The sequence below is a fragment of the Geotrypetes seraphini genome, chromosome 10 (assembly GCF_902459505.1).
Source record: "Geotrypetes seraphini chromosome 10, aGeoSer1.1, whole genome shotgun sequence".
Lineage (NCBI taxonomy): Eukaryota > Metazoa > Chordata > Amphibia > Gymnophiona > Dermophiidae > Geotrypetes > Geotrypetes seraphini.
The window spans coordinates 134,941,491-134,968,788 of record NC_047093.1 but is presented as its reverse complement, the minus strand read 5'-3'; the positions used below and the strand labels follow the sequence as shown (position 1 = coordinate 134,968,788).

Genomic DNA, 27,298 nt, shown 5'->3' with positions numbered 1-27,298 from the left:
CTGCATCCTATTCTATAACATGTGCATCTCCTTCATTATACACGTAACTCCAAAGAGGGTGTGGGGGCAGAGGTGGACCGCTCTAGGTGCTGTCTTGATGGGGGCGCCAACACCTCTCCTCCTCTCTGCTCCGCTCCTTCCCAATTCTTCCCTGCCGCACACGAGCCTTCACTTCCTTGCCCCGTACCTCTAGCTACAACCTGTTGCTTGCACCAGCCTCGACTCGCCCTCTGACATTACTTCCTGGTCGCAGACTCTTGCATATGCATAACCAAATTCTGGATTGGGTCAGTTCTCATGCATATCCGGATGACATCTGGGGCGGGTAGAACAGGGTGTGACAGAGGGGGATCTGGGCAGTCTTGGGGATGTAGCCATGGATCTGGATTTTCCTGAAGAAAAATCTGGTAACCGTACCTTAGAGGCCCCCTATTTATGCTAGGGTTTTCTTGGCCTAGATACCAGCGCCTAAGTCCAAAACAGATGCGTACATGAAAAACACGCCCATGAACTGTCCCCTGACCATGCCTAGGCACCTACCATCCAATTAATTTTAAGACAGTTATGAGATGCTACTTGCTTGTTATTGGCGCCAATTAAAGCTCCTAGATTGGCTAGGTGTATCAATCTAGGTGCCTAACTTTACACATCTTTTACTACTATTAACGCACTACACTTGTATTCTATATAGGACGCTCCATGCAGTGAGTCTTTTACGAAATTCTAGCTTAGCACGGATCATTCTGGAGCCTACTTTGGGGGGCCATTTATTGAATCTAGCCCAGTATATTTTGGAGTGCAGTTGGGTGCTCACAGAACATGTTGGGGAACAAGAGGCAGAGAGTAGGTTTAAATGGCTAAAGTGCCTAAGTTTGACTTCTGCCCACATCAGCTAAACAGAAATCCAGATGTTGTCATTTTCTTGGAAGCTCCTCTTTACTGCACCTGTGTATAAAAATCTGTTTTTCATCTCGTTGTGCCCCACAGGATTGTAATAACAGTTCCTCCTGATTACTGCTCTGAAGTGTTATTTAGATTGTTGACCTTGGATCAAGGACATTCTATGGTGGTTTATATTTTGTCTGAAATCACTGAGGAAAATACCTGGTTGTTTTTCCACATAGCTTTTAAAGAGCTGGTTTTGCTTTTAAAGAGCTGTTTTTGGGACTGTGTAGAGAGTCAGACAGTATTCCTCTCACTGGGAGGTGATCACATCTCCATCAATGCATATGAATCTCACAGCCATGCCAATAGCTTGGTGACCCGAGAATAGTATTTCTGGCTCATCTGATCAAATAATAAAAAAAACCACATCACCAGCACCTAAGCCTGGAAAATCTGACTCCGGGAAGCGTTATGTTGATCCTTCTCTCTTTCATGTTTCTGATTGTTGCTCATCTATTTGAGAAAGATGTGAATCAAGATACTGGGTTTAACCTGAAAATCAGACAAGACCTGTCCATGTCCATGTACCATAAGGACGGAGACCTGATCCTTGGTGGAATCTTACAGATTCACATGCAAAGTAATCCCCTTGATTCTACAAACTTCAGGGAGCCTCCAGCTTCTAAGGATTGCATTTTGTAAGTAGCTTCTTGAAGCTTAAATCAAGTTATGAGTGAAAAAGTTGAACAGGGTAATAGAAACATGACATCAAATAAAGGACAATTGGTCCATCCAGTCTGCCCATCTGCTCCACTATCTCCTCCTCTCCCTAAGAGGAGGAGATAGTGGATGCTCACCTTTACTGTCTATTGACAATGACAACTACAACACATATGCTGCATCAAATAAATGTTAAATTAATAAGTCAAATTGTCAGCTTACAACATTGGCATCAATAAGATGAATATACAGCAAATGTGCCAAGTGGAGGAGACGACCAAAGGTTAGCAAATTTGTAGAAGTCTCAATCCACTCTGGCTTGGATACATTAAGCTTGCTTGTTTATAGAATATTACATGGCTACTTTGATTGCTGGATACATAATCAGTCTGATTAGTTATTACGCTTTCAAATTACTAATTGGTTGCCATGTCAGGCAACTTTGGGTCATTCCAAGGTTTTGATGGTGTCACAAATGACTTCCCTAGCTCCCATGACAGGGTGTTTTTGGTACTTTATCCTAGACCAGGGGTAGGCAATTCTTACAATTTGGTTAACAGCTTAATAATAGTAAAATGATCAATTATAAGCTTAAAGAGGTAAACTTGGAATTAAATCCATTTAACAGCACTATAAAACAATCATATAATAGAGATATGTTAAATGACAGCACAATACAAATGAAACAGCTCATAGAATCCAAATACAAGATTCTTGCCCTCTGGGTAATTTTAACAAGGCTATTTTGTATTTTAAACTGCGGATTAAGCCATAGTAGCATAAAAAATAAAAAAAAGCATGCCACCAATTGCACTTAGTAATTTCCCAAATGCAGCCTGAGTGACAAAAAATACTAGATGATTTCGATGGGAATCAGGGAGGGACATAAGAGGTGCCAGGAACAGAGGATACTGAAAGAATTTAAGAAAGTTCTAGTGGCTCTGCTGTCTTATTTATCTAATGCTTCTCCAGAAGGAAACTTTCCTTTGGTCAATGGCTGCCGTAAATTGGAGAACTTGAGTTGACATCCAGCACTGCCTTTCGTAAGAGTGAAGTTCATCTCTGGCATTCTATGCACATACAAGTAGTTAGAGATATCGATCACTTCTGGTGACCCCAGGTGGAATTACAGAGTGAATGGTCTTCCAGAAAGGTAGTTTTGAATAACATCCTTGATGTAAATTTTTGACCTTTGCAGCTGCTTCAATGTTTCTTTTTTACCATTCTCCTCATGTTATCATAGTCACCTTTTTTACAGTTAAGTGCTGTTGTATTGGATTTCCTGTGTGAACTTATTCCAAGGATTATATGAAATCTGATTCATGTTATGATCATTGTTATCAAGCAGCCCCAACACCATTACCTCCCGCACCAATTCATGCACTCCACTAAGAACTAGGTCTAGAATTGCTTCGCCTCTTATCCTGATTCCTGATCTAGCTGCTCCATAAAACAGTCCTTGATTTCATCAAGGAATTTTATCTCTCTGGTATGCCCTGTTATATTTACTCAGTCAATATCGCGGTAGTTGAAATCACCCAGTATGATTGTGTTACCCAGTTCGTTAGCCTCTCTAATTTCTGATAACATTTCAGCATCTCTCCGTTCATCCTGGTCAGGTACACATGGAATATCTACCCAAACATGGCATCTCATGGAGATCCTATGAAGAATGTCCTCATCACTTGTAAACTAATTCATGCTGAATTCTGACATCTCAATAAAATGTATCTCTGTTTCCACAGGTATGTTATCCGCTATTATCGACACCGCTTGGCTTTTCACTTCACAGTGGAAGAGGTCAATAACAATGCAGAACTCTTACCCAACATTACCCTGGGGTATCGGATCTATGACTCCTGTGCTTGGGAGCTAAGAGCCATACATGGAACCTTGAGCTTGTTGTCTGGGAGACAAGTGCCAGTCCCTAATTACAGCTGTGAAGACAGAGGAGTACTGGCTGCTTTCATTGGCGATTTGACTTCAGATACAACTTACTCAATATCACAGCTTTCAAGAATCTTCCACTACCCTCAGGTAGAACTGGTCTGCTCTGTTGGATGTGTTTAATGAGGATTGACATCAACAATCTATTATTTTTAAATGCTGGTCAATAAAAACATTGACCGTGAGGATAAATGGTTTCTTTGAAGAGCATGGTTTTGTTTAGTCTGGGGTTAAAAAGAGATTATGTCCTTACCTTGATAATATCTTTTCCAGAAGATACTGTAGGCGAGACATTCTAGACATGTGGTTGTGTCATATGCAGAAGGAATTAGATCTGAATTTTTTTTGTGGCTTTTCTCTACTTCACTGGGAGCTGTAGCATCACCTGCAGTTAATTCCCAAGAACCGAGAGCTCCAATAGAGAATGTGAAGTAGAGACATCAAGGGGAAAATCATCAAAAACAACTGTTCTGTCCAAAGAAGCAACATGTAAACTCAAATTGAACAGTGAACAAGTAGCTCAAGAAAGACCCCAGCATGCTTTAGCAACATATATGCAGAATCCTTCCCAGCCCAGAGGGCTAACTGGCATCCAAGAATCAGCTTGGAAAAGCATAAATAGAATGAGACAGTAAGCAGGTGTAGGAAGGACAGAGTAGGAATCTAGAATTTTATTCATTCATTCAATTTTCTATACCGTTCTCCCAGAGGAGCTCTGAATGGTTTTACAAGCATTTTTCCCTGTCCTGGTGGACTCACAATCTATCTAATATGCCTGGGACAGTGCCAATCAGGGGTTATAGAGCCCTACCATACCAAAATAGCAGCAACTTCCACGAGTCACATAACCAGCACCTACTTAGAAAAAAACTACCACAAATACTTCAATGGGTACTAGATCATCAAAAACCTATTGGAAAACTGAAGAATACAGATTAGTACAGATCCATCTCGCACAATTAATGCTAACACAAAACCATGTCCTTCTTTGTCAAAACTCTCTAGACCAGCTGTCACTGATGGGTAATAGCTCATTATGACCAGCAGGTGGAGACCGAGACCAAAACTTTGGTATAGTACAGTGTTTCTCAACCTCTTCAAGCCAAGTACCCCTAACCCTAACAAATACCAACTGAGTACCCCAGCCCAAGCTCCGCCCCAGATCTGTCCTAATGCCGCCCCCGACTCCACCCCCCATAATAATAGTACTAATTGTAATGCAATTTCTTTTATCGATTTTTCATATACACACATTATTATCTTATCAATACATAATGGTAACTACAAAATTATAAAAATACAAAGCACACTGTACGCAGATAAAATATTAATTATCATTTATATTCGGGTGTTTTTCAAAGAGGACAAGGCAGATGACTTTAAAATATGCAATGTCACATCAGTGACAACTATAGAAAAATAGACAAATGTAGTGCAAGGTATAGACAGCAGATATAAATTCTCAAACTGATACATTTTGATCACTAAATTGAAAAGAAAATCATTTTCCTACCTTTGTTGTCCGGTGATTTCATGAGTCTCTGGTTGCACTTCCTTCTGACTGTGTATCCAATATTTCTTTCTTTCTTTCTTTCCTTTCTTCTGCATGCTTCCTCTCCTCCAGACCTCATTCCATTTCCCAACCAACATCTCTCTCTGTCCCTCCATGAGTCCAACTTTTCTTCCTCTCTTATCCCCCAGATACTTTTTCACCACTGCCCACCAGCTCCATGCCCATTTCTCCTTCTATCACCAATCTCCAACACCATGCCACATTCCAACACTCCTCACCATTGCATCACCTTCAATCAATCCCTCTGTTCCCTCTCCACCACCATATCCAAAATTTCTCCCTCTCATCCTTCTATTCCCCATGCATCTCTACCTCATTTCTCTCTCTCTATGCCCAATTTTCCTCTTTCTTTCCCCATTTGCACCATCTCTTTCCCTCTCTCTCACTTTCTATTCCCTCCCTCTCTCCTATGTCCCAAGTTAGTGCCCCCTTCCTCCCTCCCTTGTGTCCCATGTTCATGCCCCCTCCCTTCCTTCAGTGTCCTGAGTTTGTGCCCCCTCCCCCTCACTGTCTTCCAGCATTTGGCACATCCCCTTACTCCCTCCCCTGAAGCTGACCCACTTTGAAGCCTACCTGCCTCCCTCCGCTGAAGCCGCCGCTGTTGTCGGTATGCCTCCCTGCCTCCGTCTGATGCCCGCTGCACACCTCCCTGCCTATCAGAAGCCTCTCCCTGGTAATCCCTGCCTCCCCCTTCCCCCCCCAAACTGAAGCCGCTGCCATCAGGATGCCTCCCTGCCATCGACGGCACACCTGCTGCAAAGCAGATCCGGAGCTGACATGCTCCATCCCTCCCCCTCCATAGCAGGGAATGGCCATGGCCACGTGCAACAGCCAGCCCACGAGACTTCCCCCGTCAATTATGAATGCTGAGGAAGAACCGACAGTTAACCCTTTAGGAAGCCGCATTTTGAGCAACGAAACGGGCCCTGTATAGTGAATGAATGAAAATTAGCAGTTTTTCCAGAATTACCCAAATCACAGCAGTTGGGCTTTGTGCTAAAAAATGATCAAGGGCATCATTTAAGATAAGTAATAGTTTGCTCTTAATAGAGTCAGTTTTTGGATATAATAATGAAAGAATAGTGTGGCAAAAGGGTGCCATATTATTCCTGTGGTCATCAATAGACTGAATGCACTGAGAAGGAATTAGTTAAATAAAAATTAAAAGAAAAAAACTTTAGAAAAATTTTAAAGGTTTAAAAAAGTATATATAGTCTGAAAAGCAAAAAACGATTACAGATGGAGGATGGATGATTCTGGATGTTGAGGAAAGACTCGTTGGAGTTATAGTTTTCATGTTTCTCTCTGTTTCCTCGTACTGAATGCTCAATGTCTTTGCTGGTGACTGGTGGTTGGTTTCTGTGAAGTAGGCGAGTTCATGTGCGGCTCTGGTTGAGTCAAGGGAATTCTGCATATCTCTACTTGTAGACTGTGTTTCCACAGCTCGCAGGTGTTTCCAGTCATCAGTTCAACAATTGAGGTTGTTTTCAACTTCAGCCATCTTTTGGGTCACTTCTGCAGGCTGCCTGTGTACTGATGGGGCTCCAGAAGTGGTCTGGTTTGAGTGCCCCCGGTGGTCCTGTGTGGGTCTCCTTCCTCTTCTGACTTTTTGACTGGTAGGCTTTTATGCAGCTTCTTCAGCATGGAGTTTGATGCTCTTTGTTTCAAGGATAGCAATAAAGGTCATTATTGTGCTTCTATCAATGACCTGACTCTGAAGTTTAGAAATGGTCACTAATAAATGATTACGAATATAAACAATATTTTTACTGAATGAACTTATTAATATAGATTAATCAATTAATTGGATGAATTCTAAAATGCATTCTATTATATAATTTTACCCATATGAATAAATAATATGAAATGGATATTCATCCATTTTATGAAGTACAGAATAGATAGACTGAAACATTGTAATATATTCATATTTTTTTTTAAAAAAAGAGGAACTTTTTGATAAGTTCAAGAGGAAATACATGGTGAATTCCTATGTATTCAAGATAATTATATTAATTTAAGTTTATAATGAAATATTTATTGTTACACCTGGTTATGGAAATAGTTTAAAGTAGAGACTTATGAAATATGCTGAAAGTAAATATTTTAATCAATTATAATATTAAAAGTAATTATATGAATTGATTATTCTCTATAATAATAATAATAATAATAAACTTTATTCTTCTATACCTCCATAGTCGAAAGATATATAATATATAAGATATAGAATGATATAATGAAATAGGATGCTTAGGGGAGGGGTAGGGTGGCCTGTCTGATTTTATGTTTTCAAGTTTTCACAAAAGGGAGGGATTATGGGAGGAAATAGGGAAGGGGTTTTGGGAATATATAATAAGATAATAGGGGGAATTTTACAAAGCAATTTAAGGGAAATGAGATTTGTAAAGAAAAATTATAATAAGATAATATATGTGATATGGTTCATGTGTTCAAAAAATAAATTTCTTAATGGAGTTTAAATTATTTCCGCTAAATGTTAATGGCCTCGACCATCCAATAAAAAGGAAGAAAACACTTTTATTTTTAAACGAACAGAATGTAGATATATGTTACATTCAAGAGACTCATCTATTAGCCTTAGAGTCCAAAAAAGTGGAAGGAGATTGGATAAAACATTGTTTTTTTGCCCCAGTTATAGGGAAAAAGGCAGGGGTAGCAATTTTAATTAATAAGAAATGTAATGCTTTTTTTAAGATGATTAATGCTGATCTTTCAGGAAGATGGATACATGTAGACATGAAACTGGGAAACGCTACCATGGCACTTTTCAATGTATATGCACCTAATTCAAATCAAATTGAATTTTTTAGATATCTACAACAATTGTTACAACCACTGGCTGCTTCTAATTTAGTTGTGGCATGGGATTTTAATGCTGTTATAAATCCTTTAATGGACAAAAAACCTAGCAGAATTATGAAATCATTAGGATTAGATAATTTGGTACAAAATTGTGATTTGAAAGATATATGGTGGATATTTCATTTTAATGATTGGGAATTTTCATTTTGCTCCCATGTTCATAAATCGTTTTCCAGAATAGATTATATATTTGTTTCAAGTACATTAGTTCAACAAGTTATACAAGCCTCCATAGATCCAATTATTTTGTCTGATCATGGTGGGGTGAGGATTAAAATTAAAATAATTAACCGGTATGCTATTAGATCTGTATGGAGATTCGATAATACATTGCTTGTAGAACCAAATTTTATAGAAGAAATTCAATTAAAAATAAATGATTATTTTCAAATTAATAATACAGAGGATATCTTAATGGAAACATTGTGGCTTTTAAGGCCACCATGAGAGATCAAATTATTTCTTTTTCAGCATATATTAAAAAACAAATTAAAAATCAATTTTCTAGATTAGAACAAGAAATAAAGATATTGGAATCAAAATTAATTGAAAAATGGGAATATTCTACACTACAGGATCTCTTGAAAGCTAAAGGGAAATATAATGAGATTTCTTCTAAATTGATAAGAAAAGATTTAATTTTTTCAACAGGCATTGCATTATGGGAATTCAAATAAGGCAGGAAGATTATTGGCAAATTATCTAAAAGCAAAAAAACGGAAAACAAAACTTGTGGCAATAAAAGGGAATACTTATTGTCAAATTGGTCCTATTCTAAAACAATTTTTAAAGTTTTATAAAGATCTGAGCCTTATTTAGACAAAGAAAAGGATGGATTAGAATTTTTAAAATTAATTAAGGGACCAAAAGTTCCTGAGCATATAAAAGAAAGTTTAGAAAAGCCAATATTAATAAATGAGTTGCAAACAGCATTGAAGTCCCTTAGAGTTGGATCCGCTCCAGGTGGGGATGGTTTTACTGTAGAGTTTTATAAATCATTCCAAATTACCCTATTACCTTATTTGTTAAATTTATATCAGACTCAACTAATTAAAGGTTGTATTACAGGTACCATGGCAGAATCATTAACTATAGTTTTACCAAAGACAAATAAAGATCCCACACTGGTTTCAAACTACAGGCCTATTTCCTTAATTAATGTAGATGGAAAACTTTTAGCTAAAACATTGGCTATACGTTTGGCTAAAGCTCTCCCATTTATTATTGGAATGCACCAAACAGGATTCGTTACTCAGAGACATTCTTCGAATAACACTAGGCTGACCTTACATATGTTGAATTTGTCAAAAGCCTTAAATGATCCGGCTTTTTCTGTATCCCTGGAAACAGAGAAGGCCTTTGATCGAGTTGAATGGACCTTCATGTATCAAGCCTTGGAGTGGTTTGTTATAGGTTCAGGATTTATACAAATGATTCAAACGTTGTATAGCTCCCCTGTTGCTAAACTGTGTATTAATAATAATTTTTCAGAAGGTTTTAGGTTGCAAAGAGGGGTTAGACAAGGTTGTCCCTTATTTCCTCTGCTTTTTGATATTGTATTAGAACCCTTGTTATTAGCTATTCAGCAAGCAGAGGAGATACAGGGTATTCCTCGTAGAGATCAGGGAGTATAAAGTCTCTGCGTATGCAGATAATATACTGCTTTATTTGAGAAATCCTGAGACAACCATTTCTTGCTTACTTGAATTGATTGAGAAATTTTGAAAATTCTCAGGATACAAGATAAATTGCAGTAAATCAGAAATTCTTCCACTCAATCTCCATTGTACAAAAGGTTTGTTTGATTTGTTTCCCTTTCTTTGGAGGAAGGATGGAATAAAGTATTTAGGCATTTGGATTAAAAATACGATGGAAGAAACAATGAAAATAAATGAAAAATCGTTATTACAGAAGGTTACAGAAATGTGTGAGCAATGGAATCCTTTACATCTTTCATGGTGGGGGAGAATCCAAACTATCAAGATGATGATTTTGCATGTGGTTTGTTATCAGATGGGTATATTGCCGGTTTATTTTCAAGGGTCTTTGTATAAAAAATTAAATAGCATTCTTATAAAATTTATTTGGCTGGGTAAAACTCCTAGAGTGGCATTGGTTTCTTTACAAAGACCAATTTCAGAGAGAGGGGTAAACTTTCCCAATTTTTATAGGTATCATCAAGCCTATATTTTGCGCCTGGGTATGTATTGGGTCCTCCCAGAGCTCATGGATTAATTCCCAGATTGGTTGCGGCTAGAATGGTAACTCATGTCTCCATTACGTCTTTGCCATGTGCTCAATATCAAAATCCTAGTTACAGTAAAGATAGCTGATACATAGAAAACATTGCGTTATGTAAATCATTTAACAACTATTCCAATTCACAAATCTACAAATCAATCTATATGGCTGAACTCCAAGATTCAAATTGGCAGAGAAAGGCTCACCTGGAAGTATTGGATGATAGCAGGAATACGTTTATTAAATGATGTTATCTCTAATGGTAAAATGCTTGAATTTTCACAGTTGCAACATAAATATGGCCTTAATAAATCAGAAAGTTTTAGATGGTTGCAACTGAAGCATGCCATTCAGGCGGGGTTCCCTGACTGGAAAAACCTTAATAATCAATATAGTATGGAGTTCTTATGCTTTCAGGCGGACATCATGGGTCACCAGGCCACCCAGTAGTATAAATTGCTGACTGGATTTATTAAAAAGAAACCAAACACTTGTCTGAGAGACATTTGGAGCATTCAGATTAAGCATCAAATTACTGCGTCTCAATGGCCACGAATTTGGACTTGGAGGATGAGATGTACAGTGTCGGCATCTATGAGACAAACTTGGTTTTTTCTGTTGCATAGAGCATTATGGACCCCTGTTCGGTTACAAAAATTGGATAGCTCTAAGTCTAATAAATGTTGGCAATGTCATCTCAAAGCAGGGACTTTTGACCATTTATTATTCTACTAGTGTTTAAGCCGTTAGATTAACCGCCTCTCCTGCTTTTGAACCTGGGCAGGGGCAGAGGCAGAGCCGGGGCGGGAGGGAGTGACGGTGGGAGAGCAATTTCAAAGCCTTGGCAGCGGCGGCTCCTTGACCAATCCGCGCTTACAAAGTCCCCACACTCGCGCTCTCGCTGGCTCCCCCACCAAAGCCCTTCGCAGCGGCAGCCCCTCCCGCATCCGTCCCCGCGTTCCAAGCCTCTCCGAAGGCCGGCTCCCACGAAAATGGTACTCCTCTGTCCAAAGCCGCGGCGGCAGCCTCCCTCAAGACACATTTCAAATCTGACATATTGTAATCACAAAACAGAAAATAAAATTATTTTTCTTACCTTTTGTTGTCTGGTCATTATTCATATCATGTAGGGGTCCCAGGCTATGGTTGGCTATTGATAACTCGCTTGCCAGGGCCTTCTTTCTTCTTCCCTCCCTCCATCCCTGCAGCTGAAGACAGGCATCTCCCCCCAGTGGTCTGAGACAGGAGGGAGCAGTTAGGAGAGGGTCTGAGGGCAAAGAGGGGCTCAACAGCGCACAACCACCTTTCCTTCCCTACCTCCATCAGGTGCAGTGAATCCACCAAAGTTAAAAAGAGCCGCGTCGAAATCGGAGCCCTGCCACTGCCATAGCACGTTCCCCTCTACCTTGGTCCCGCCCCTTCTCTGACATATGGGACCGTGGCAGAGGGAACGTGTTACAGGGGCGGCAGGGCTCCAATTTCAAAGCAGCTCCTTTTAACATAGGCGGAGCTGAACTGTACCTGATGGAGGAAGGGAAGGAACGGAGGGGCAAATTTCGGCAACAGCAGGAATTGTTTGGCGGGCCAAGCACCGTGAAACTTTGTTTCTTTAGGCAGCCCCGGTTGTTTACTAGGATTCAATGTCAGCATTAGGGTTCGAAAGCCGCCAGCCATTAGAGCCGGGTGAGGAAGGCCGCCGCAGCCTCGCGGCTAGGTAGGGGGACAACAATGGCGCTTATGCTCAAGCCCCCGCCGCAGCTCCTCTCTCGATCCTGGTGCGGTTCGAGAGAGGAGTCGTGGCGGCGGCTTGAGCATAAGCGCGATTGTTGTCCCCCTACCTAGCCGTGAGGCTGCGGCGGCCTTCCTCACCCGGCTCTCACGGCTGGCGGCCGGCGAACCCTAATGCTGATATTGAATCCAAGTAAACAACCGGGGCTGCCTAAAGAAACATGGTAATCATATTCTGTCCTGAAAGCCCTCGCCGCAGCTCCTCTCTCGATCCTGCTGCAGTTCGAGAGAGGAGCCGTGGCGTCAGCTTGAGCATAGTGCACAGTGAGAGCCAGGGGCGCGCATGCTCACTCGTTTTCCCGCGACGGATCAGGGAACACGATTTTTTTAGTGCGCATGCGCGGCCTAGCATTTTATTATATTAGATTGTCCATTTATTATGACCTTTTGGAAATCAATTTGGGACCAAATTAATTGTTTATTAGACAACCCAGTGGCATTATCATATGATACTGTGCTGTTTGGTATGGCAATGAGATCAAAAAGTCAGATTTCTACAAATAATAACAAATTATTACTTATAATGACTGGAGATGCCATTCAACAAATTACGTATAATTGGAAAAATTGGAGTAGATTAAATTATAATTTCTGGTGGAATCTTATGTCATGTTTATAAAATGGAGAGATTTATTGCAATACAGCGGGGATGTTTCAGGAAATTTCAAGATGTGTGGGAGCCATTTACAAAGTATTGTACTGATTAGATGACATTTTTTCCCCCCCTTAAATTTACAAGTTCAATTGTGAGGGGGGAGGGGGGTAATTTTATTGTTATATAATGTATAAGGTATTGATCATATGATAGGAAAGGGTGGGAGATAAGAGTATATCATTTGTACTATTGATTATTATTAAGTGATATATTTATTGTTAATTTGTTTGCACATATTGTCACACTTGTAAGTTTGAAAATGAATAAAGAATTTTTGTTAAAAAAAAAGATTAAATGGACATTTAATGTGAGATTATTTAAGCTGTGATAAACGCCATAAAAAGAGTGAAGGTGTTGTCGACGAAAGAAAACCATCACCACATATATCAAAGGCGACAAACTTTATGATCCTTTGAGTGGTGCTCTCAGATACTTTCCTTCACTTTAGTAGCACTTTGGTAGTGGTGTACTTTGTGGGGATCTTGTCTGCTTTGCAGTAAACTGTAATTTTTCACATTTGATCATAATGAGCTATTACCCATCAGTGACAGCGGAATCGGTCAAGAGAGTCTAAAAGAAAGAAAATTAGCAGGTAAGAACCTAATTTCTCAATTTCATATACATAGAACACAGACCCACACGCAGTATAAAATAACTAACCATAAATTAAAAATAGAAATATCTGTAAACAAATATTAAACTGAACTTCCAACAAGTCACAATGCGACACCGATGCATGCTGCAAAATTTAAAGAAAGCAGAAGTAAACTAATTTGGAACATGAAGATGTTACTAGCCAGACTTTATGGTAAATATCCTGCAAACAATGGGATGGTTGGATAGGCTGGAGGGAGCTCGGATGACAACTTCAGCATTTGGAACCTAGGACAATACCAGACTTTACAGTCTACGGCCCAGAAATATCAAAGAAGAGACAAGTTAATTTAATGGGTATAATTTATGGGCAGACTGGATGGACCGTTCAGGTCTATATCTGCCGTCATTTACTATGTTACTATTACAGAATGACACGGGGAAAAAATCTGTCCCCGTCACTGCACCGTCCCCGGCCCACCATCCTCTGCACCGCCCCGTCACCGCCGTTCCCTTCACCGCCCCGTCACAGTCACCGCCATCCCTTTCACCACCCCGTCACCGCCCCGTCACCGTCCCCGCAGCATCCATATAAGCCTCAGTACTGCGAAACACCATGAAGACAGAAGAGAGTTCTTCCACTACTACTACTGCACTGAGAATCTGTTTCAGTGCCTCTGCCCTGTAGTAAAAACCGAACATAAAATAAATCAATTAACTTGTCCTCCCTTTCAATGACGTGTCCCCCATGTTCACCTATACCTCGGATCAGGTCAATTGTGCACACTAAAAATGCAGGAGGATCTGGAACGTGAGCGCAGGCAGGCAGTGATACAAAAACAGCAGACACCCGACCGACTGCAGTGTTCCGCCATCTCCCTCCCTCCATCTCACCTTAGATGTAGAGTATGCCGGCTTTCTTTTTCGCCCAGCCGCATGTGCGGGTGTTCATTTGTTCAATATTCTCCTCTGATGCAACCGGAAACAGGAAGTTGCAAGAGAGGAGAAGATTGATCAATGCGAGCACGGCTTGGCGAAAAAGAAAGCCGGCATACTCTACATCAGTGGTTTTCAACCTTTTTACACCCGTGGACTGGCAGAAATAAAAGAATTATTTTGTGGACCGGCAAACTACTAGGACTAAAATTTTAAAACCCTGTTTCTGCCCCATCTCTGCAAGCTCGGTCACCTCAGTAACTATAGAAAAATAGACAAATATAGACAGCAGATATAAATTCTCAAAACTGACAAGTTTTGATCACTAAATTGAAAATAAAATCATTTTCCTACCTTTGCTGTCTGGTGACTGATTTCATGAGTCTCTGGTTGCGTTTCCTTCTGTCTGTGTATCCTTTCTTTCATTTCTTTCTTTCTGCACTCAGGCCCAAGAATTGTCCCTTTCTATTCCCTCCCTCTTTCCTTCCTATGTCCTTAGTGCCCCCGGTGCCTCCTTCCCATGTCTTTAGTGCCCCAGTGCCTCCTTCCCATGTCCTTAGTGCCCCTTTCTGTCTTTAGTGTCCCCATTTACTATGTTACTATGTTATATTATACTATAAATTAACACCAATATTTGAATAATATGATGAAATTATTTTACTGGACTAATATATTTTTCAATTAGGTTTCAGAAGCCACAACCTCTTTCCTCAGGTCAGGACAGTATACAGATCTTATGGTATCCTGTTCTGACATAAGGAAGGAGGGTTTGGTCTCCAAACATTGGCCACAAATGTATTAAAATTAGTCCAATAGAGAGATATCGCCTTATTTTCATTTTCATTATCTTTATGTAAGAACATAAGAATAGCCTTACGGTGTCAGACCAATGGTCCATCAAGGCCAGTAGCCCATCCTCTCAATGGCCAATCCAGGTCACCAGTACCTGGCAAAATCCCAATCCAGGGCAACATTTATTAACTTAGATACCACACTACTTTATTCTAAACAAAAAATAAAATTGTTTTTGTTCTACCTTTGTTGTTTGCCCAATTACTTTTTCTAATTCTGTAGATCCCAGTATCTGATTTCTGTTTTCCTTGTCTTTCTCTTAACTCTTGCCATGATTTCCTGTCAATTTCTTATTTTTCTCTCCATTTTCATTCAGCTTTCTTCAATTTATTTATCTGCTTCTGTCCAGATTTAATTCTTTCCTACTATACAGTTTACAATTTCCCTTTATTTATTTATTTTTTTTTACTGATTCTAACTACACTTACCATCTTTTTCTCACTCTGGCTCTTCTAGTTCACTTCCTCTTATTTCCCAGTCACTAACCCTATCCTCCTTCTTTCCCACATCCGGTATTTGACACTCTCCCACTTCTATCCAGCATCTGCTCCTCCTCTCTCTTCCATTCAGTATCTTATCCCTCTCCTCTTTCTTACCTTTCTACCCGGAATCTGCTCCCTCTCTCTTTCTCTCCATTTTACCCAGCATCTGCTTCCTCTGTCACCTTCTTCCATCCAGTGTCTGCCTCCTCTATCCCCCTCCACATCCAGCATCTACCTCCCCTATCCTCTTTCCATATCCAGCATCTACCCTATCCAATGTTTGTCCCCTCTCTTTGACCCCCCACATCCAGCATCTATTTCCTCTCTTCCCCCTTCTATTGAACATCTATCCCTATCTCCCATTTCTCCTCCATATAAGAACATAAGAATAGCCTTACTAGGTCAGACCAATTGCCCATCAAGCCCAGTAGCCCGTTCTCATGGTGGCCAATTCAGGTCCCTAGTACCTGGCCAAAACCCAAGCAGTAACAACATTCCATGCTACCGATACAGGGCAAGCAGTGGCTTCCCCCATGTCTTTCTCAATAACAGACTATGGACTTTTCCTCCAGGAAATTGTCCAAACCTTTCTTAAAACCAGCTACGTTATACACTCTTACCACAATCTCTGGCAACGTATTCGAGCGCTTAACTATTCTCTGAGTGAAAAAATATTTTCTCCTATTGATTTTAAAATTATTTCCCTATAACTTCATCGAGTATCCCCCCAGTCTTTGTATTTTTTGACAAAGTGAAGAATCGATCCACTTGTACCCGTTCTACTCCACTTAGGATTTTGTAGACTTCAATCATATCTCCCCTCAGTCGTCTCTTTACAAGCTGAAGAGCTCTTCCTCATGCAATAGGAGCTCCATCCCCTTTATCATCTTAGTTGCTCTTCTTTGAACCTTTTCTGTCCCTCTTTCTCAACCCTTATCCAGTGTCTGTCCTTCCTCTCCCCCTCTCCCACATCTAGCATCTACTCCCCCTCATCCAGCATCTACCCCTTTCTGAACACAGAAAAACAAACAAACCGCAGATTTCCTCCTCACGGCTTCCTGCACTGCCCTGGAACTTGAAGTGATGTCAACAGTGGGCGAGACCAGTAGCTGCAAGGAGAAACAATGCAGCCCTATAGTTTGCTTGATTTTCTGTGTTCAGCAGCAGTAAGGACATTGTTGCGACAGCAGCTTTTTGAGGGTGTGGTTATTTTATAACATAGATGTTTCTTTGTAAAATGACTGTTCATGCAAGAATGTCCATTTTTCATGTATCACAGAGCAGACTGTGTGTCAACAGATCCTGTTTGACAGTAGTTGAGAAATGGGCCTCCATCTGCGTTGTACAGTCTTAGGCTTCCTCTCTAAAATGCCATTTTTTGTGTCCTTCACAGATCAGTTATGGAGCAATGGATCCCATCTTCAGTGACCGGATTCTCTTTCCATCCTTTTTCCGAATGGTCCCTAATGAGCGCTCTCAGTATGACGCTATTATACAGTTACTCCGGCACTTTGGATGGACCTGGGTTGGGATCCTGACATCGGCTGATTATCAAGGACAATCAGCTGGTGAAGAACTTAAGCGGGCAATTATTCAGAGCGGAGGTTGTGTTGAGTTTTTAGCAATGATACCAATGTTTGGGAAATCTCAAACTATGTTTGAGTTTGTTCAACTGATTCGCAGTTCCACCTGCAGCGTGATAGTCATCTACAGTAGTATGGTCTACCTGCTCCAGCAGTTCATGTTCGAAGAATGGAGAAATCATGAAATACCTCCGAAAGTGTGGATTCTGTCAGCGAATCTGCCAATTATTACAGATTTCGATTTAGGAAAAGCTTTCCAGATCTTAAATGGCTCGATAGCATTTTCTATCCCAAAAGGTGAAATTCCTGGATTCAAGGATTTCCTTTATAGTGTGAATCCTACCATGTTTCCAGATGATGTTTTACTGAAATTAATTTGGCAGATAAATTTCAGATGTAGGCTGCCAGGCACAAAGAAGAATAGTTGGAAATATTTTGATAGGTTGCCTAATTGTACTGGGTTTGAGACGCTGCGTAGACTGGATTCTTCTCTGTATGATGTCTATAATTTCAGGTTCTCTTACAATATTTATACAGCAGTCTATGCCCTGGCACATGCTTTACATCAAATGTACACGGCAGAGCCCTTACAAGGACCGATTACTCTCAGAGAGAGTCTGTGGCAGAGATTCCAACCATGGCAGGTAAAATGACACCAGATGTTACAAAGCAGGAGGTGTGAGCGAGGCAAAAACACATAGACACCTGCTTATATAGAAAACAAAGACACACACAAACAGCCAACCAAGCACAAAGTGATACTGAATATAGGGTTACCATATTTGTGAAGTCAACAAAGAGGTCACATGACCCTCGCCCCAGGCCTCCTTTCCACTAGTCTCACCCTTCCCAACACCCCACCTTTCACCAGTTTTGTCCCTGACACGTCCCATCTTTCATCCATTTCCTTAGTCGCCTTCTCATCTTTCTGTACCCTTATAGTGCTTTTCCTTTTCCCTCCCCCCCCACAGGTACATTTCTCTCCCTAACCCCTCAAGGATTCTTCTCCCTCCATTCCCCATGGGTTTTTTATCTCCCTCGTTTTATCTTTCCACAACCCCATCTCTTGTGAGTTCTTTTCTCTCTCTCCCCAACTCCTCTCCCATGGGTATTTCTCTCTCTGCGATACACTTGTGCTGCCTTTGTATCTCCCTGCTTCCTTGACGCTGCAAAAGCCAGGCATGTGCAGCCATTGCACAATCGTCAGGCCCACAAGCCTTCCCTCCCATGTCGGGTGGGGGGGAGACTTGTGAGCCTGGCCCTTGTGCAGTGGGTATACGGGCCTGGCTTTTGCGGTGTCTGGGAAGCAGGGAGAAAATGGCGGTGGTGGCTTGGGAGGGGCAGGGAGAGGAGAAAAAAGAGACAGAAAGAAAGGGGGGTACAGGGAGAGAAAGAGGGGAGGAGGGGGCAGGGAGAGAGGAAGAAAAAGTTGGGGGAGAGAATGGAGTGTGTCAGGTGGCAGGCAGGGAGAGAGGAAGAAAAAGTTGGACCTCATGGAGGGACAGAGAGAGATGTTGGTTGGGGAATGGAATGAGGTCTAGAGGAGAGGAGAAGCATGCAGGAGAAAAGAAAGAAAAAAAAGAAAGATTGGATGCACAGTCAGAAGGAAGTGCAACCAGAGACTCATGAAATCACCAGACAGCAAAGGTAGGAAAAATTGATTTTCTTTTCAATTTAGTGATCAAAATGTCCATTTTTAAAATTTATATTTGCTGTCTATATTTTGCACTATGGCCCCCTTTTACTAAACTGCAATAGCAGTTTTTTGCGCAGGGAGCCTATGAGTGTCAAGAGTAGCACAGGGCATTCAGCGCAGCTCCCTGCACTATAAACCGCTATCGCAGTTTAGTAAAAGGGGAGGGGGTATATTTGTCTATTTTTGTATAGTTGTTACTGAGGTGACATTGCATATTTTAAAGTCATCTGCCTTGACCTCTTTGAAAAAAACTCTGATATAAATAACATTTTCTCTGCGTACAGTGTGCTTTGTGGTTTTTTTTAAAATTTTATTGTTGGTTGATCCATTTTTGACTTGGTCATTTTAAAAGTAGCTCGCAAGCCAAAGAAGTGTGGGCACCCCTGGTCTATTGTATGTTAAAAATGTACAGTGCTGCATACGCCTTTCAGCGCTATAGAAATAATAAACAGTAGTAGTACTAGATGCATTTGCCTCATTGAAATGAAAAGTGTGGAATATCTTGCAAGTTTCATGGCTCCACATCATGCTCTTCTTGGTTGGGCTGAGAACTTTCCAGCGGCCCCTCGTAACCGCCACAGACTCACGCCATAAAAAGTCATCAGGATACAGACTATTGTTTATCCCATCTTTTTTTTGTTGGGACTATTTTTTTACATTGGTATCTTTGTTCCCCACCCTTTTTTTCTCTACCTCTTAATTCTAGCATCAATGTGGGTTTGTGCCACTATTCTATAAGGATGTGGGCTGTAAGATGCACCTAAAAAGCAAGGAGGGGTGGAATACGAAGAACTATCTCTTAATGCATTGATGCTCTGAAAACCAAACACACAAGATTGAATTGAATATGGACCTTTGTATTTTGCTTTTCCTTTGACGGTTCAAGGCAGATTTCTGAAATTCAAAGCCAGTAGTATCAATATAGGGAATCCAAGCCATTGTGACAGTAACAACAAGGAGGGAAGCATGTGGTGCAGTGGTTAAAGCTACAACCTCAATATGCTGAGGTTGTGGGTCCAAATCCATGCTGACCCTATGCAAGTCCCTTAATCCTAAACTAAACTAAACCTTAGGTTTTTATACCGCGCCATCTCCATGGTCGTGGAGCTTGGCACGGTTTACAGGGAATGTAATGAGAAAGGAACTCCAGGGAAAGGGTTAGATGAAGATCGGAGGGAAGAAGAAAGTTAGAGAGCTAGAAAGTCAGAGAGGAGGGAGAGTTAGATTTTAGAGAAAAGCCAGGTTTTCAGATGTTTTCGGAAGGGTTGGAGAGCACTCAGGTTCCGAAGGGGGGAGGTGAGGTTATTCCAGAGCTCGGTGAATCTGAAGAGGAGGGAAGACCCCAGTTTTCCTGGGTGGGAAATGTCTTTTAGTGAGGGGAAGGATAGTTTCAATTTTTGGGTAGGTCTGGAGGTACTACGATTCGAGGAATTCCAGGAGAGTGGGATTAATGGAGGAAGGATGCCGTGGAGGATCTTGAAAGTTAGGCTGATGCATTTGAAGTGGACTCTGGAAGTTATCGGAAGCCAGTGAAGCTTGGAAAGTAGTGGTGAGACGTGATCGAATTTACTTTTAGAAAAGATAAGCTTGGCTGCGGCATTTTGGATCCGTTGGAGTCTGTGGAGGTTTTTCTTCGTTAGGCATATGAAGATGGAATTGCAATAGTCCAGTCTGTAGAGGATGATGGATTGGACGAGAACGGCAAAATGTTTTTGATGGAAACAGGATCTTACTGACCTCAGCATGTGAAGGCTGAAATAGCATTTTTTTACCAGGGAGTTGAGGTGGTCATTGAAGGACAGTGTAGAATCAATGATGACGCCCAGGACCTTGCTGGAGAATTCGAGCTGCAGAGAGGAGCCAGAAGACAGTGGGATTGAGGGGGGTAGCTGAGCTAATTTTGGGCCAAGCCAAAGTAATTTTGTCTTGGATTCATTCAATTTCATTTGGACGGTGTGCGCCCAAGATTGGAGGTTAGAGATACAGGAGGATATGTTCAGTGAGAGATCAGTGAGGTTCGAGTCGGTCTCGAGGAGGACAAGGATGTCGTCAGCATAGGTGTAAGTTGTTTCAAGGGGGGATAGATGGAGGAGTTTTAGGGAGGACATATAGATGTTGAAGAGGATAGGAGATAGAGGTGAACCTTGTGGGACTCCACAGATTGGTGTCCAGGGGGAGGATGAGGTGCCATTCATGTTGACAATGTAGGAACGGGAACGAAGGAATTTTGAGAACCATTCAAGGACAGTGGAGGTGATGCCAATCTCGGAAAGTTGGTAAAGTAGAATGACGTGATGAACAACGTCGAAAGCGGCAGAGAGGTCAAATTGCAAGAGGAGGCGAACTTGTTGCGGGAGTGAAGTTGTTGGACCTTGGTCCATTAGACAGATTGTGAGCCCATTGGGTCAGACAGGGAAGAATGAATGTGTACATGAATAAATTCTTGTAAACCGTTCTGAACACTCTGGGGAGAACAGTATAGAAAATTGAATAAATATGGTAAATATGCATCAACTAGTCTTTAAGACCTTTACATTAACAGGTGCTAGAATAGATGTGTGTCTTTGTCTTTCTTTTTTTTTCTCTCCTTGGCTGCTTTCTGTCTGTCTTTCTTTCTGTCTCTTTTTCCCCCTCTGCTCCAATTCAGTAGCCCTTCTCCCTTCATTTTACCTACCCTGTCCAGCAGCACCTCTTCCCTGCTCCCCCTGTCCAGTAGCAGCCCTTCTCCCTTCCTTTTACCTTCCCCCCTGTCCAGCAGCACACCTTCACTGCTCCCCCTGTCCAGTAGTAGGCCCTCCCTTCCTGTTTACCTCACCCTGCCCAGCAGCACCTCTTCCCTGCTCCCCCTGTTCAGCAGTAGGCCTCACTTCCTGTTACAGCCCCCCTGCTCCCCCTGTCCAGCAGTAGGCCTCCCTTCCTGTTTCCTCCCCCCTGCCCAGCAGCACCTCTTCCCTGCTCCCCCTGTACTGTAGCATCCCTTACCTGATTCCCCTGTCCAGCATCTGGCTGTTTAGAAGAGGAGGACAGAAGAGCAGCAGAGGGCCTTACAGTACTTCCTGGCTGTGGATAGGTCTGCCGCTACCTGGAGGAGCTGAAGATCAGGGTGGACAACGCTTAGAGGTTGCGTGGGTGCATGGGAAGCTGTTTTGCCCGCTAGTGTGCGTGAGGAGCGTCTGGGATCACATGCAATGATGACGTTCTTTTGTCGACCGTTTAGTTCTGTGCTGGAGGTATTTTTAAGTTTAAAGCTGCCGCGGCGGCTCGTTTCTCAATCCCCATCTGCGTTGGAAGACTTCTCTGACTCAGGTGGGGCTCGTGAGAGGTGCCACCACTGCGGCTTAGAACTTAAAAATATCTTCGCTCAGAACATCCTTGGGGTTCCGCGGAGTGTGTGCCGTCTTTTCTTCCTAAGGTAATAGAACCCTAAGCACGTATGCGCACTCCTACCCGCCATCGGACATATGGATCACGGAACATGCAGGTAGGAGTTGCGCATGCGCGCTTAGGGTTTTATTATAGTAGATAGAAATTTATCCTTTATAAAATTCCCATATCTGCTAAAACACAAATTAATGTCCCCTGCCATATACCTTTCTTACATATAGACTTTGCATTCTTGTCATGCCTACACATCTAGTGACCTCTCACTGGTACTGAAAATATTGCTCTCTGGTACCTCACCTTATAGGTTGAGGTGAGTTTCCAGCACTTTCTCTATGCAATTTCCTGATTGTTTCCTTTTTTTTTCCCAGCTGAATAATTTTCTTAGGAATATTCATTTTTAAACCTTCTATTGGAAATGAGATTTTCTTTGATGAGAAAGGGGACACCTCCCCACTCGATATGACATTCTAAACTGTATTTATTTGCCCAACGGAGCCCTCATCCAAACCCTTGTGGGCAGCTTTCATCCTTCTGCCCCTTCCGATCAACAACTCTTCATCAACGAGAGCGCCATCTGGTGGCAACCGCTCTTTAAACAGGTGAGAGTGAATTACATTGTTCTAATACTCAGGGTCAGCATCCTCATATTAAGAAAGAGTATTACAGGTCATCCTGGCTGGCATTAAAAAGATCAGAGTGTCATTGGACCACCAGCTCAGTAACAGTATGTAAATTACTTTGTGGGAGACCTGGGTTCACGTTCTGTGGCTGGCATTTGTGCTATGGGATCACGAGGACCAGGAACAGCGTCAGTCATACTTCAGTGACATCTGGACACCAGACGAAAGTCAATATTAGCTCAGCTCTAGATACATACAAGTAGCTGCACCCGATTCAGTTCATTACTAACAATAAAATCCATCACGGAGGCTCAATCTGAGTCACTTCACTTTGGCCAATTTGCTGTTTTGATCGTGGTCTTGGATACTTCGTTTTGGCCAATTTGCTGGTTTGATCGCAGTCTTGGATAATTCATTTTGATCACGGTCTTGGATACTTTGTTTTGGCTGATTTGCTGGTTTGATCGCAGTCTTGGATACTTCATTTTGATCACGGTCTTGGATACTTTGTTTTGGCTGATTTGCTGGTTTGATCGTGGTCTTGGATACTTCATTTTTATCGCTGTCTTAGATACTTCGTTTTGGCTGATTTGCTGGTTTGATCGCGGTCTTGGATACTTCGTTTTGGCTGATTTGCTGGTTTGACCGCGGTCTTGGATACTTCATTTGATCGCAGTCTTGGATACTTCGTTTTGGCTTATTTGCTGGTTTGATCATGATCTTGGATATTTCATTTTGATCGCGGTCTTGGATACTTGTTTTGGCTGATTTGCTGGTTTGATCGTGGTCTTGGATACTTCATTTTGATCACGGTCTTGAATACTTTGTTTTGGTTGATTTGCTGGTTTGATCGCAGGTATGCTTGGATACTTCGTTTTGGCTGATTTGCTGGTTTCATCGTGGTCTTGGATACTTCATTTTGATTGCCGTCTTGGGTACTTTGTTTTGGCTGATTTGCTGGTTTGATCGTGGTCTTGGATACTTTGCTTTGGCTGATTTGCTGTTGTGTTCACGGTTAGATGAAGATTATTCTATGATTAATATGTTTACTTCACCTAGTTAATTGTGATAATATAGTTGACATCCAAAACGGCATACACTGGCTCTTGGACGTTTTAATTATCAGGATGTCCAAGTGCCAATTTTCATAACCAACTTTCAGGACATTTCGAGAGGCGTCTCAGCTGTGCATCCAAAATTCAAGAGTGATGTTTTGGTGCTATGGGTGGGCATTGGGCATGTTTAGACTTGGATATCTTGCGGGGATAATTGAATCTTTCAAAAAGATGTCCAGGACAGAATTTAAATGTTCGGAGCTAGACCTGTTTTAAAAGCATCTGTTAAAAGATATCCAAACTGACCAAATGACCACTGGAGAGATTAAGTAATCACCCCCCCCCACTACCCCTGTGGTCACTTTCTCTCTTCCCACCCACCCACCCCAAAATATGAATAATACATACCTGTGTCAGAAATACCTAGAAGAAGCAGAATAAGAGAAGGGAAACCCTTTATCTTATATCTTTCTCAAAATGACTCTGGGATTATGTGGACATGGGAAATAGAAGCCGTCTCCTGTGAATGCTCACAAGTTGTCCTTGCTGTTGTTCCTCAGACTCCTCGTTCTGTGTGCAGCAAGAGCTGTAGGCCAGGATACAGGAAGGCTCCCAAAGAGGGGAGCCCAAAATGTTGCTATGACTGTGTCCCTTGTGCTGAGGGAGAGTTCTCCAATGCAACAGGTAAGAAAAACAGTAACCAAGAAAAATAAGGTTACAATAAAAGAAAAAATGAAGAAACTTCATTTCACTTTGTCTGTTATGTTTATACCCATCCATTGTTACACTTCTGAGCAGTTTACTACTTCACATGCACAATAAATAAAGGTAAACTGATATCATATATTAAAACAAAATCAATATGACAGTATTTAAACCAATAAAACACCACAGCAAACATACGAGCCTTGATTTCTCGTGAAGTGTCATTCCACAGCTTGTATTTTTCACATAACTGCTATCTTAGGAACACTTAATAGCTCCTGCTTTAACAAGAGAAGTTATTGTGATGGTTGATAACTTTACTAAAATGAGTCCTGTTTGTATTGTGACATTCACAGTTATTCTATTCCAGAAATTTTAAACAAGAATAAACGAGAAGACCAATGCTAATACACATACAGATAAAGAACAAAGAGCTCAACCAAATAGTAGATTATAATTCTTCAGGGCGCACAAAAGGGTACACAGTTGGGTATACTCATTTGTTGTGCTCTTTTAGCAGTGTGGCTCCACAGGTACATTTTAATCATTCGGGTCACTTATGAGGGCGATTACTGTGGTAACTGAACTGAAGCCCACTGGGAATTAATGAGCTACTGAGCTGTGGCCTGCACAGCTTTGTAAAAGAGGAAAGTTTTCTTTCTGTAAAGAAATATTTTCACAGACTCTTCCTGCTTCATCCCTCTTTCCCTTTCCTTGCGCCTGATATTCAAAAGTAATTACCTGGATAATGAAAGCTATAATGGGAATAATTCCATTACAGGGCAGCAACTATAAGCGGTAAATTACATGGTAACATACATGTGTAAAAACCCTTCCAAGAATACTGCCTAGTTGAAAAGTATGTGCCATGTTGCATGTACTTTGCTCATGTAAAATAATCCTTTGTGTGATTAACCCAGTCAATGAACCGTAGATTCACAATTAAAAGTGTAACAAACCTGTTATACGACTCTTCTCCTAATGAAATAGTACCCTCATTAAGTAGGCCAATTTCTTACCCTATTTATGAATAGGTGCCCTGTAAAAAAATTTCTTTCCACCTTCATCTGGATAATTCCCCTAGCCAATGCTACCACTGATTTGTAAAGCACAGCTGAAAATCCAGATAGTACTGAGGCGGTGGGTAGAGAAATTATCAGGTGAAAGGGCAGCAGAATCAGCAGATATTGGCACTGAATATATGAGTTTTATTTAATTGCCACAACTGGTGTTGAAGAAAAAAAAATTGCTGACCATGGTGGATGAATATTGACCCAAATATTGTTGTTCCTCTTTAGTGAATGTATCAAAATGTGAGCTTCAGACTTAAATTTGTTCCCTTAAAAATAGCACCTTCTCGTTTTCGCTATATGGACTCATGGGAAAACTCTTCTAGGGAAATGCAGTATTGATACACTTTGGACCAAGGTGTGGGCTTACCGTTTCATATCTGCCTTGTCTCTCCCATACGGAAATACACAACTTAGAATTCTCTACAATTGATTGATTGTAGTTATTTTTTGAAATGAATATTGATCAAGATAATTGCACACAAGCGTACTTATAGCTATTCTAGGATTGTAAAATCAAATGAGAAAAAAATAATGATGCAAAATATTTTAATAAAATCCAAAATCTTATTTTTTATTAGTTATCAATATTAGATCATAAGAGTACTCAATTGAGTATCATTTGCATCATGAGAATTATTACAGAAGCTAAAAGCTGGCCTGCTCATAAAAAATTCCAACGTTTTACCAGTTACACGTCCATATCTATCCTAAATGATGACATTCCTTCGTTACAATTCCATCTGCAGTCTAATTGGTCCACATTATTTGTTCCCATATAAGGCTAGCTTCATATAGGCGGTCTCACAAATTAACATTCTTATACCTACAAAGTTACATTCTCACATTAAGCTTACATATTTTATAAAAAGAATAAATACATAGACAAATATTGTAATATACTTACAAAACTCCTCAGCTTTTATGTCCTTTCTATACTGAGAAAATCATTTCTGTCTCACTAAGACTGAACAAAGAAAAGATGGAAAGAGCAGGTACCCGTCCCATCAAGATTCTAAAAAGTAGAAAAAAGTTGCTCAAGGTCAGAGGTCAAACACCATCTGTGGCCTTATCAGGATCTCTTCAGGATTTCAGATATATGAAAATCAAAATAAAATATATTCCTAATCTATATTTGTTGTTAACTTATGTTTGTTAACTTATTACCTATAGCTACCTAAGTAATATTTCTATTATGTAATTTTTTCTAACTTACTGACACTTAATTTTGGATCAATTCATACCATGATACACATGTGGTTTAGATTTGTCTTTCCCATAGCAAACTCAAGTCATGGCAAACCTAGGGCCCCCTGGTATGTGGATACCAGGACAAAAGCCAACTCCTTGTCTGCCTACATTTCCCTGAGGACTGGCCTGGTTCAGGCTGGTCCACTCTTTAGCACAAAGAAGCCCTATAAACTTAAGCTTTCCCATCTGTTGGTATGGTGGTTATCAATCATAGAATGTCTCAGCCTTCCTTCCCGTACCAGTCCAGCACATGAGACATGTGTCAAATCATATGTTAACTTAAAATCTGTCTTAAATTTTTGTATTTCTGATAATTTTATTCCAGCTTATCCAATTTTCATATATTTAGCTATCAATATCACATTCTCAATTGCT

At 41.0% G+C, this 27,298-nt stretch overlaps 1 protein-coding gene across 1 annotated transcript in view; it reads left to right on the top strand.

Annotated features, from left to right (window-relative positions):
• The first annotated feature begins 1,356 nt into the window (after positions 1–1,356).
• LOC117368601 (taste receptor type 1 member 2-like) overlaps positions 1,357–27,298 on the top strand; it is a 27,353-nt gene continuing 1,411 nt past the window's right edge. The window contains 4 exon segments of the mRNA XM_033962330.1: positions 1,357–1,583; positions 3,351–3,642; positions 16,953–17,786; positions 24,458–24,581. Of these exon segments, the coding sequence (XP_033818221.1) occupies positions 1,357–1,583; positions 3,351–3,642; positions 16,953–17,786; positions 24,458–24,581 (1,477 nt within the window).